The 12,724-nt window shown below is 37.6% G+C and overlaps 2 protein-coding genes across 2 annotated transcripts; one reads left to right on the plus strand and one right to left on the minus strand.

The window, feature by feature from the left end:
- Window positions 144–2,307, minus strand: LOC109710631 (mitochondrial arginine transporter BAC2). Its single transcript, XM_020233352.1, has 2 exons — window positions 1,758–2,307; window positions 144–1,099 (listed from the first exon to the last, which is right to left on the minus strand). The coding sequence occupies exons 1-2, from the start codon at window positions 2,010–2,012 to the stop codon at window positions 467–469; spliced, it is 888 nt and encodes a 295-aa protein (XP_020088941.1). The 5' UTR covers window positions 2,013–2,307; the 3' UTR covers window positions 144–466.
- Window positions 4,807–12,458, plus strand: LOC109710520. Its single transcript, XM_020233173.1, has 9 exons — window positions 4,807–5,399; window positions 7,578–7,672; window positions 7,837–7,916; window positions 8,321–8,362; window positions 8,438–8,565; window positions 9,270–9,450; window positions 9,618–9,796; window positions 10,851–11,111; window positions 11,492–12,458. The coding sequence occupies exons 1-9, from the start codon at window positions 4,906–4,908 to the stop codon at window positions 11,736–11,738; spliced, it is 1,707 nt and encodes a 568-aa protein (XP_020088762.1). The 5' UTR covers window positions 4,807–4,905; the 3' UTR covers window positions 11,739–12,458.

A 12,724-nucleotide genomic window follows, 5' to 3' on the forward strand; every position in this document is an offset into this window, starting at 1 on the left:
ATTCTTGTTTCAAATGAGAAGAGAAAACTCACTAGATAATTCAGGGTTTTGGTATTAAGTGATCATCATCCAAATGTGGATTGCAGCAGTTAAATATCGTTAGAGACAGCAACATAACTATCAAAACACGAAAACACTGTTGCTAAAGATCGATCCCATGGACAGATTCATCATTCCTTTATAGTTGAGAAAAGGTTCACACATTTTCAATTCGCACCACTATATGTATTCCATTAATCAACTATTTTCACCGTATCGTTCCTCAATTTACTATATTTGCAGGAGCTTCAAAGAATGGTCTATTCTGTTTCATATTTACAATAAGATCGCCCAACTACAGTATAATGCGCCTCACTAAAAAATGAACAAGTTGTTACGAATGAGCTTTCATGTATAATAAAGTCATCATATTGGGATTCTTGATACTTCTGATCCACAAGCGTCAATTCTCCTCGATCACAATCCGTCAATTGCCATTAGCCAAAAATCTCAAAGCCAATTCATACGCCGAGAAGATAGCCCCATTCACGACGAATGCGCGCGCAACTGCCGTTCCCAGGCCGCGCCACAGCACCGACACCCCCTCTTCTCTCACACTCCTCTGAAAGCAATCCACAATGCCATTATACCTCTTGAACCCCACCTGCGCCTGAATCCTCGATTTCACCACGTCCAACGGGTAGCAACACACCCAGCTCGCCACTCCGGCCAACCCCCCGGCCACGAGCATCGTCCCGAGACTCTCCTGCCCGGTTTTCCTACACCCTGGATGAAGCTTTTCGCGAGAAAATTCGTAAGTCCAGAAGTAGACACCGTGGGACGGAGCATCACGGAGGATCGTAATGGAGAGCCCGCGGTATATGCCCCGCAGCCCTTCGTGTTTTAGAATGTGCTTGGCCGTGCCCAGCGGACCCAAGCGGTCGCCGCCGAGCTGGAGGCGGATCTTGACGAGCTCAACGGGGCTTAGCATTAGACTTTGAAGTGCACCTGTCCCGACCCCGCCCAGCGCCACGCTCTTGTAAGAAGGCGGTTCTGTCGGATCGTCAGACGAGTCGAATGATCGGGAGAGGATTGCATACACCTGGAACGCCATTGCGTTCTGCATTGAAACATAGCCGGTAGGTGAATTGTTTAGCAAAAGGCGAGAGAGTAAATTGATGCGTAGATCACCAATGCAGAGTATTTACTTGAAAAAAAAAAAAAAACAAACAAACAAACAAGATCTAAACTACATTTATTCTATAGATAGAGAAAAATTATTGAGTTTCTATCCTGTGTTGGTTTGTTCCCTAAGCATGAACTTGAAGTCCTCGGAAGATTTGAGGGATACGATGGCTGAATACAAATATCGAAAATACTAATAACTCGAATTTTTAAAACTAAACGAATCTATAACATTATCTCACATGACATCAGACCCACATGTACAGAATTCGAGTCCTCTCCCCCTCTTTTTCTTTTGAGAGAAGGGTGGGAAAAAAAAACCTTATTTAATTAAGTTAGAATCTCCTTCCTCGTAAGTCATAATCGGCATCAAATATACCTCAACCTATACCAATTTACTGATCATCTGGACCGATCCTTTCACCATTGTTTTGCTTTATTTCCTGCTTTCATGCGTTTGCTTAACACCGTCGTTCACAGATCACGAGTAAACTCGTAAATTTGGACACCGTGTTAGTCAAAACTTGTATTAGATAGGAAACGAGTGAGAAATAGTCTTAATAATAATAATAATAATAATAATTACAGTGCACCTGGAAGGTGACGGATGCGAGCGGCGCCCCCATGCCGCGGTAGAGGGCGGAAGGGCCCTCCGCCGCGACGATGCTACGGAGCAGCCGGACCGCAGAGGCACGGCCGATGCCGCCGGTGCTGGGGGGGGGCTGCTGCAGGCGGATTCGGAGGGTGTCGAGGGGGTGGCCGGAGATGACTCCCGCCATCCCCCCGACCCCTCCCGCCACGAACTCCCTCCCCCAGCTGCTCGCCAAGAACTCCGGCCAGAACTCCATCCCCCCACCACCATTCGCCGCCAACAAAACTCAAATCCCTCTCTCTCTCTCTCCAAATGCGTAATCCAGCTTCTTATGTTGTCGTGGAGGGTTCTTCTTCTTGTTCGTCGATCTAATAATACGGAACGAAAGGGGATACGCAGGAAGGGTTGGTTTATCTGTTACCAAAAATGTCGACCGAGCCTGATGACCAGATGAAAGACAATTAATCTAGCACGACACCGGTTCAGACACGTATGTTGAGTAAATTTTTTAGAAACAAATTGGAAAGTGTTGTAGAACAGTTGTAGCTCGGTAGGTACGGGCAAGGAAGTAAAAGAGCAGCAGTAACAGAAAAAGAAGTAAAAAAAAAACAACACCAAAACAGAGAGTAGACGGTTCCTGGCTATGAACGTGGGCAGGAATGCGTGGTGGGAAGAGACTAGAGAGTGGTAATTTTTGTTTCGAAATGTAGTGGCTAAGTTTAATTTTGGAAGGAAAGAATTTACTCTAAAATTACAAAATCACTAAAAAGAAAAAAAAAAAAAGTTTTTGCATTTTTGGGAGGATAAAAAAAAACGAAAAATAAAAAATAGAATAAAAAAAAGAGAGGAAAGGTTGGGGCCACAGATGCAAATTTGTTGCGAAGTGGTGGGGAGTTGCGGGTGGGAGTGGGACCCGCAGAGGGCGGGAACAGAAACGGCCAAACTTGCGTTTCCCGAGGGCGGCGGGCGAGGTGGTGGTAGTGATGGTCTTGGCCCTGGCCCTGCTCGCGTCGGTTGACCACTCCCTGCATGCCACGTCACTCAGATTCTTTAAATTATATTTAAAAAGATAAAATATTAAAATATTTTTTAAAATAAAAAAATTAATGACAGTAAAATAATATATTTGAAAAAAAATAACAATTTTATTAAAATAATAACTGCATCTAACTGTGCACTACGAAATTTAACTTTAGAAATATATTTGAAATATTTTAAAATTTTAAAAAGATATTTTTAATATTAAACTTTTAAGAAGAATAAATAAAAAAGTCAAAAAATTTTCAAAAATATAAAAGCAATTGTCTCTAAATTATAATAATAATAATAGTAATTTTTAAAATTATATTTTTTTATATAAAATTAGTAAATCATTTTTTTTATGAGACTCTTGGCTATGGTCTACAACATGATAAGATTGATCTAGAACAAATTTCATGCAGTACCGAAAATATAAATTTTTCGGTACCGAAACCTCCATCTGATAGAGCTCAATCAATTTGTTCGTGTAGTGATCTCCATTGGTTGTATGGCATTGATTGCACTGTTTTGTTTTCACTGTGTATGTATTGAATCTAGTAAGGAATTAGTATTTATATAATAGAAATTTAGCGATGTAATGAATTTATGTTGAAAACTATGTTCCAATTATGCGTTTCTTATATAAGAAAAATGATATAAAAAGAACCATCTTTAATAGAATAATATTAGATTCAATAAATCTGATCAAATTTAGTGTGTCGCGTTTGGATCAATGAAACATCAAATTCAAGTAAGTAAACATTGCCAAACAAAATTAATTCAGTAGGTTCTTGCTTTGATATCGCGTAATAAAATTTAGGTCTACCACTGATTTCAAAAATCCGCAAAGCAAAAAATTTTATGACGAGGGTATTTTTTGGTTGTTGTTGTTGATAAGTAATGTTCATTCTCAAAAGATGTTCGCATGGACGAGTCCAAAAAATTGACTAGGAGGTGTTGCAATTACGTGCATTGTATGATCTCCCGTAGAGTCCTATTACATTGGCAATCTCGAGCTTCACGCAATGGGACTAATTATTATTAGTTCTATTATATAATTATTGTTTCGATAAGTAAAATTCGAACTAATTAATGTGTCAGTGTTATCATATACGATTGTTGATAATGTTGCAAGGGTATTTGATGCTTCACCAATGTTAAAAAAATAAAAAAAAAAGAAAGAAAAAAAAAGAAAAAATAGAGGCTTTTGTTGAATGGCCACTTCGAGCGAAAGATGCACCTGCATGCAAATTTATAATGCTGGAAAGCATATTATTTTACAAATTTGTACACAGAAATTGATTATTTTTTAAATCACATTAATTTGATGGTTCTACTTATCTAGAGATCTAGATTGATGGAACTTCCTCCACAGTCCATTCCAATGTGGAATTAAGTGGAGGCTAAAAATAAAAAAAGTAATAAAAATAATTCATTCTGAATCCGTTCCAATAATCTAAAAAAATAGAGCGCCATATAGGGCAAGTTTTGCTTTTTCTGATCCATTCCGATCTTCTAAAAATTTGTCAAAAACTTACTCTTATTCTGATCTGTCCTAAATAGAACAGTAAATAGGGATAAGAAATTGTTTAATATAATTTGAAACTATTTCGATCCACCAAAGGAATGAGGCAGAAAGTAGGAGACCCTTCCCGCCGCCGGATGTGCTACGTTTCCATTCCTAGCTGATCCAAACCCAGCAAAGAGACCGAACAAAAAATAAGAAAAAAAAAGAATTGGCGCTTTAAAAAATATATTACGCCATAGGCCAGTTTAGTATAGGCTTGGGCCCACGCTTCGGCCTTGGTTTTTTGGGCCTTGTTGAGACTGGGCATTTATTGGGCTACATTTACTTTAAGAGTCCATGGTGTAATTGGACTCCGGTAAGTGGATCACTAAGCCCGTTGAGTTGACTCCATGGATCATTGAATCCAGTGAGTTATCGGATCAGATCCAGTACTCGACCCGTAATCACCCGTATTCTTTGCTCCCTCGTCGCTCAAAAATAACAATATATAATCCTCACAAAAACCCGATAAAAATCTGTTCTTCCTACCCCCGGTTTCGGGCACAAAATCCATCGGCGAACGGATCAATCCCCACCGTTGATTGCCTCGCCTGCGGCTACGATGTCCTCCCCGTCTCCTCCGTCGTCGTCGTCGTCCTCCTCCTCCCTTCCTCCGCCATGGGAGAAGCCTCTCACCTTCCTCCTCACTGCCGCTCAACCCATCCACTCCCTCACCTCCGGTGTCCTCTCGCGCCTCCCCTTCTCCCCCTTCGCGCCACCACATCGCACCACCACCAACCGCAAAGATCCTCCGCCTTCGGCAGCGGCGGCGGCGGCGGCGAGGTCCTCCGCCATGACGATGCCGCTCCTCCTCCCCTTCTCCTCGTCGTCCTCCTACTACTCCGATCACCGGAACCCTAACGCGACCTCGGGGGTGGGGGCGGGGTCGGCGGTGGGGAGCGTGTCGCCGGGGGTGAGGATAGAGGCGCTCAACTCAAGCTCTAAGGGCGCAAGGGGCCCCGCCTTCGTCGGGCAAGTATTCAGCATGCTCGACCCCTCCGGCAATGGCCTCATGGCCGTCACCACTCACTTCGACATCCCCTTCCTCTCAAAAAGGTATTTTGCTGTTTCCCCTTTCTCCCATCTCTCTTAATTCCTCAATCTATGCTTGAATACATTTGTGTTACTGGTGAAATTTAAGTTTTTAATGCTATTATTGGAAGATTCAGTTTTGCTTTGAATTATATCTTATGGTGCTCCTTTTGATTCTATGTGTAAATGGAGAAAATTTTTGGTATCTTTCAGAAGTTGCGCTGGTGATGAATGTTAAAAATTGATTCAAGTGATCAATATATTGTTTGAAGATCTGGTCTGTTAATAGTCGACGGGATCAAAACAATAGGTTGTTATGCTGAATGCTAATTCTTCTGTTTGTTAAGTTCTATCATTTGAATTTCAGTCATAGTAGTTAGAGCATGAATATTCACTTTGTTATTGCAATATTTTATTATCTTTTCCTAACACTATTGATACTGATGCTACATCTTGATTTTTTATGCCACATTTAGTTCTTGATTGTGGGCTTCTAGTTTGTATCTAAGCAAATAAGAGGAGTTCTAGTTTGACTTCAAGCTTCATGGTAATTTTTCTAGATGCACTTTTATATGAATGTGGTTTGCTAGAGTACAAAAATAGACACTATCTCTATTATTCCACAGTTTTAAGGAGTTGAGGGTGTGTTTGGATCGAAGTCGGAATCAAATCGGAATGAGAATAAACTGGAAACAGAATCAAAATAATTCATTAGCTCATTCTATTTGGTTCGCCACCATAATTCAAAATATAAAACTAAATTTTTATTTATTCAAATTCAAACTTAAAATTATAATATAAATTTTAATTTGAATCCATAAATTTTATTTAAATGTTAAATAAAATTTGAATAAAACTTTAGATTTTAAATTAAATTTAAATTTAAATTCAAATTTATAAATATGATTCGAAATGCTTGATTGAAATTTAATTTTTAATTTAAGTTGAAATTAAGGCGTGTTTGGTTCGAAGTCGGAATCGAAATCGGAATCGGAATCAAAATAAGCTGGAATCGTAATCGGAATGACTTATTACCTAATTCTGTTTGGTCATCACCTGAATCGGAATCGGAATAAATCATTTTCATTGTCGGTGTTTGGTTCAGGTGGATATAAAAAATGTAATCAAATTAATATACTAACATTATCTTTATAATATATTAATTTAAATTCAAATTAAAAATTAAATATTAAAAATTTACATCAAAATTTTGAAATAATGTCAAAATTTTAAATCTATTTTTTTTTAAAAAAATTAAACTTTGAAATTGAGTGGATAATTCAAAATATGAAACTAAATTTTGATTTATTCAAATTCAAATTTAAAATTACAATTTAAATTTTAATTTGAATCCATAAATTTAATTTAAGTTTGAAATAAAATTTGAATAACATTTTATATAAATTAAAATTTAATTTAAATTCAAATTCATAAGTTAGATTCGAAATAGTTGATTAAATTTTAATTTTTAATTTAAGTTTAAATTAAAATTAAAAATTATATATTTAATTTTTAAATTTTAACTCATATTTTAATTAAAAAAGTTGAAAAAATAAATTTAATCCGAATAAATATCCATTCCGTCCGGATTCAACTTTCAATCCGGCCTCCTAGGCCGGATTGAAAAAAGAGGTGATTGGGGGATTCCCATTCCACTCGGAAATCGGAATCGGAATGAAACTCCCGCGTACCAAACACCCACAAACGGATTTATTCATTCCGATTTCGATTCCAGGGTGAAAAAGAAGCAAACCAAACACGCCCTAAAATTAAAATTTATTAATATAATTTTTAAACTTAAACTTATATTTTAATTAAAAAATAAGTTTAAAAAAGTTAAATTTAATCCGAATAAATCTGTTCCGCCCATATTTAATTTTCAATCCGGCCTCCTAGGCCGGATTGGTAAAAGGGGTAATTGGGGGGATCCCCATTCATCCAGAAATCGGAATCGGAATGAGAATCCTGCATACCAAACACGGATAAAGGGATTCTCCATTCCAATTCAGATTCTAAGGTGAAAAGGGGGCGAACCAAACACACTCTGGATGTGAATGAGTTCTGATGACTTGACTTCAAATTTTGTTAGTGATAAATTGATCTGCAGAAAGTTGTCATACCTGCATGCAACATTTGTGTTGTACAATAATTGTTTGTTTATCAGAGTTTTTTTTCAATAATAATATTTTATTCTATTTTTAGGACTCCTGCATGGTTAAAAAAGATGTTCGCATTGGTTACAAAGGGCGAACAAAATGGCCCTGTGTTTCGCTTTTTCATGGATTTGAGTGATGCAGGTTTGCCTTTTGATCTTGGGCAATTTCTTTCCTTTTTTTGTTGAGGAACTGCATGCTTAAATACCTCCTAAGTCATATATCTATCTGCACTGTCGAAGTGGCTTGCTTGTGTTTCCCTGTGTATTGGTGGAGAATTATAACTTAGCTCATCTTTACTCCCTCAGTTTCCTATGTGAAAAGGTTAAATGTTCCAACTGGTATGGTGGGGGCTTGCCGTCTCGATGTAGCATATGAACATTTCAAGGTAAAATTATACTGCAACTACATGTCAAGAGCTTGTATATTGGTGTATTTCCCTGGAAGTTTGCAATATGCTGTTAATTCTCTTTAAAAATCCAGTAGCTCTTGCAAAAGGAAAAGTGTAGAAAGAGGTTAATCTCATATGTTCTTGAACTCATCAACACGTCTCGAACACATCTCCCCCTATGTTCTTGAACTCATCAACACGTCTCGAACACATCTCCCCCTATGTTCTTGAACTCATCAACACGTCTCGAACACATCTCCCCCTATGTTCTTGAACTCATCAAACTTGAAAGTAGCTCATAAGTTGCTGCTGGACCCATTGTTTAGCCTGTTTACATGATTAAATCGTCAATTAGTAGTCCTTTACACTGGATTCTATGAACTGTGCAATTTATTTTGCAGGAGAAGCCGCACATGTTCCAATTCGTTCCAAATGAGAAACAGGTATGCATAAAAGAATTTTTTTCCCATTTTTCCATAACATAAAATTATAATTGCAATAATACGAGACTTATGCAGGTCAAGGCGGCCAATAAGCTCCTGAAGGTGATCTCACGTAAGGGTGGGAAAAGAAAGATCGATGGTGTTCCTGTATTTACTGCTCAAAATTTGAATATTGCGATAGCTACAAATGACGGAATAAAATGGTCGGTGCCTATGTTATCTTCCTATCTATTGTTTCTTTCTATTGAACGTGTCATCTTATGGATGAAGTAATATTCTTTATTTGTCTTTGCTGTCAAGTCCATCTTTCTTCATCATCTTATCTCATTATTGTTGCTTATGCCTCATTCCATTATCTTCTATTTGGCCAACAAATAACAAGAACCTTAACATATGTAAGTACGCTCTCTTATTGTTGCTTATTGTCATTATTGTGTCTCAACTTTTAAATTTCATCAGCTGTGCAAATTCTCAGGCCAACCATCTTTTCTTGGGATGTGGGTATGAGGTATTCCAACTTTCTGAATCTTGAACAGCCAATTTAAGTGACTAAGTGAGCCAAGATGTTTAGTTGGCCCCTCTATATCTTAACAATCTTTTCAATTTTCTTGAAAAGTTTAAGATATTGGAAATTATGTATTTGTTTGTAGTTAGTTGTTAGGGATTTGACAAGTACCTGTAAGCTAGATAATTTAGACCTACTATGATTTTACTCATTCATCCTTCTTGTGCCTATGTATTTTCCTCATTTTCTGCTACCGTGCGGAATTGCTGTCTGCGCTTCCTTCTGAACACTTGCAAACATTATCTGAACTTTAGTGAGAGACAACAGTTAGTCTTTTCCCTCAAATTTACATCCCTGAAAAGTCATGTAAACTTTTGGTGGCTTATTTGTGTCTCAATTCAGGTATACACCTTACTTCTTTGATAAAAACTTGTTGGACAATATTCTTGAAGCTTCAATTGATCAGCATTTTCGCACAATGATCCAAAATCGGCATATGCAACGAAGGAGGGATGTGATTGATGATAGTCTAACAGCAGAAATTGTAGAGGAAAGTGGAGACAGCTTATTTGAGCCTCCAGAGGTATCTCATCTTATCTTTTTCAGAAAGAATTTAGGTGTACTTTGTGCCTCTGCTCAAACATCAATTTTTATAGTGCGTAACAATTTTTTTCTTATCTCTATTTAACATATATCATATAGGTATGCTTCTTTCTACACTTTACCTATCTTATACATACACCTATCCAGGTTCAAGAAGTACTGGATGAGATGGGCCATACAGGCATTCCTCTTAATGTCTTATCAAAAGCTGCTGAGATTCAGTTCCTTGATGTTGTTGATAAGGTGCTTCTAGGAAACAAGTGGTTGAGAAAAGCTACTGGTATACAACCAAAGTTTCCCTACTTGGTTGACTCATTTGAAGAGAGGTACAACTACTATGCCATGCCTTGTTAGCATCATCTCAATTTTTTGTTGAATGAATGTGAAATCTTGCTGAATATATGACTGCATTTATATAATTAATTGAGGAAAGATCTATCCTCATCTTTATCATTTCAAAGTTGTGTAATTTACCAAGCTAGATTCTTCTGGAATTATCCTGACCTTGATTAATTAAGATTTATCAGATCTGTGCTTAGTTGGACCTTAAATAGGATTTCTTTCCATAAAAAAAGAGAAATAGGAAAATTAAGGGAGAAACCTAGTTGAGTTGAATAATTTGGCGCAAGATCAAAATGGATCAAAACTCATAATTATATAATTTTTTCCAAGGCCTAACCTCTAACTAACTGTTGTGGGAAGGTTTTATGATTTGAGTCATTTGACTAAAGTACACCAGGAGTACCTGGTGTATTGACTAGTGTTACTGTCGAAAATCTCATGAACAAGTGTGTGAATCACCTCGATTAACATGAGATTCATTTTAGCCTTTCTTTTAATACTTATCGTCTATAGTAGGAAATGTTTCTTTTCCCTACTCGAAAATCAAAAAATTCCATGGCTTACACTTTTAGCTTAAAAATGTGTTGTTCAAATCTGTTCAGAAACGGTTCAGAAGTCAGAATTCAGAAATGATGCTGGTTTTTAAACGCTTCTCTTTAGCAGTTTGATAGCAAATATTGGTCAAATGGATTTAGCTTTTCTGGTCATTGTTCAAATCTTCAAGTTGTGAAGAATGCGAGGAATAAGCTGGACTTAGGTGCTACCCCTATGAGTCGGACCATGACCTTATAATTCCTTTTTGATCCAAGGGTTTTTATCTTATTGACTAGGTGAAATTTTTAGTTCTTACACTCTGAAATATTAGCTCCAAACTCTGGTATCCCTAGAATATGCCTACTTTGCTACCCAAATATCATCTCTCTCCAAAAATGATCTTCGTTTGATGTGATGATCAAAATTATATACCCTGCTATTGTAGTTCAATATGGTTGGAATCTTTCTTAATTACAATTTTATAGTATATGATGATGGTTTCAGGACCGCTGCTTCATTTTCAAAGCTAGAAGCGTTAACAAGCATTGCTTCTAATTTGGATGGCACCAGTTTCAGCGAGCAGAGTCTTCAATTTGGTGCTTCTGGTGCTTCAGATACAAAGATTAAAGACAATGCTCGCAGAGATAATGACCAGTTAGCACGTTACAATAATTTCCCGTTTCCTTTTAGTAATTGGCTTCCAAATTTGTGGCCCAGGCATGGGAAGTTCCGAAACCAAGAAACCCAATGCAAGTCAAGTACACGGTTTGTATCTCTTATCTTGTTCTTGATTTGAAACTTTTTTCTTCTCTTCTTTGTTTGCTTTTTTGTTTTATCGGTTAATTAGAAATTTACTCTCTAAAGTTTCACCAGAATTTTGATTTCACTCTCAAAGTTTCAACCGTAACAGCCCTGAAGGTTGGATCCCATTTCAGCTCCAATTTAATCTCTGAAGATTGACTGCAACTTTTAATTTCATTCCCAGCTTGTATTCTCTGTCTAATGATTCCGGTCCGTACAATAATAGGACCAAGTTTTTTTTGCAGAATAAACTTAAGGCACTAAATAGTGAACTTGAGGACTGAACTTGTAATTAACTCGTGTCTGATTGATGCATTATTTATTTGTTTTTATTTCATGCCCAGAGTGAATAAACATGCCATTAATGGGATACCGCTGAATCCTCTGCTCCCCAAGATTACAATGGTTGGCATGGCAATGGGTGAAGGGGGACAGGTGAACAAAGCCAGCTTGAAGAAGACAATGGAGGACCTGACAAAGGAATTGGAGCAATCAGGTCATAGTTCAACAAAACTTAATGAAGACAAGGACCCTCTTTTTGTTGCCAATGTGGGTGATTACTCCAGTATAACAAGGATTAGCTCTTCATGACAACCAGAATCATATCACTAAACTAAGATGTCACCATATGATCCTCATCCAATAGAGAGGTAGTATTCTTCACAGGATGCTTTATCTAGATGCCCTTGTTGTGCGATGACCTGAACCTAATCTTCGACAACAGTTAGATGAGCCCTCCAATTCAATGACTTGGAAGTTGCCCAAATGTTGTATTATGTACAGTGGCTGATACTGCCCGAACATGTCGATCTATCAAAATCATAGAGATCGTATATTTTATCCTTTTTTTTTTATCTAAATGGAATCACCAAGGCAGCCAGAACATGTTAAAGGGTTTCTGGTGTTATCAACTGATGTAATTTGATACTGCAAACAGCGGGCATGTCGTTTTCTGTGCTTGGAGACACTAGTCAGCGCATACATGGTGGAATCAATGCTGCAAGTGGGTGGTGTTTGAGCTCAGATCGATTCCGGGCCATCGCATAAATTATAAATATTTCAGATGCTTTGCTTCCAGGAATAGAATGTATTTATTAACTCTTAAAACATCGTAATGGTTACTTGGCCCTTCCATGATCATAGGGTTTTCATTCTTCTAGAAGACATTATGTGTGGAATCTGCCTTTTGCTCTCTTTTCTGTAAATTATAGAGGTGTCATATGAGTATGTCTGGGACTTTTGATGATCGTTCGAGAGCGCTTTAACAGTTTGTTGCACTAACGTCGTATGCCATGCCTTTTTGTTATTTTTCATTTATATCTCTTTATCTTGTAACACAATTATTCCAATTCTGCTCTTTATGTTGTTGTTAAGCTGCTATCGAGACAGCATGGATTTGTTTGCAGGTAATAATAGTTGGATTCTTAGGAGATCTATGGTTTCATTGGCCCTCCACAAAAAGGGGTTCTGGGGGGTGAAGAGATCATCAAAACCTAGTTGGGGGCAATTCATCGAGTGTGGGGTTCACCTACACATGTTTCTGATCCTATTACTGCTGGAGTGGATCCCCTCTCCCT

The sequence above is a fragment of the Ananas comosus genome, linkage group 5, assembly GCF_001540865.1.
Source record: "Ananas comosus cultivar F153 linkage group 5, ASM154086v1, whole genome shotgun sequence".
NCBI classification, from domain to species: Eukaryota; Viridiplantae; Streptophyta; class Magnoliopsida; order Poales; family Bromeliaceae; genus Ananas; species Ananas comosus.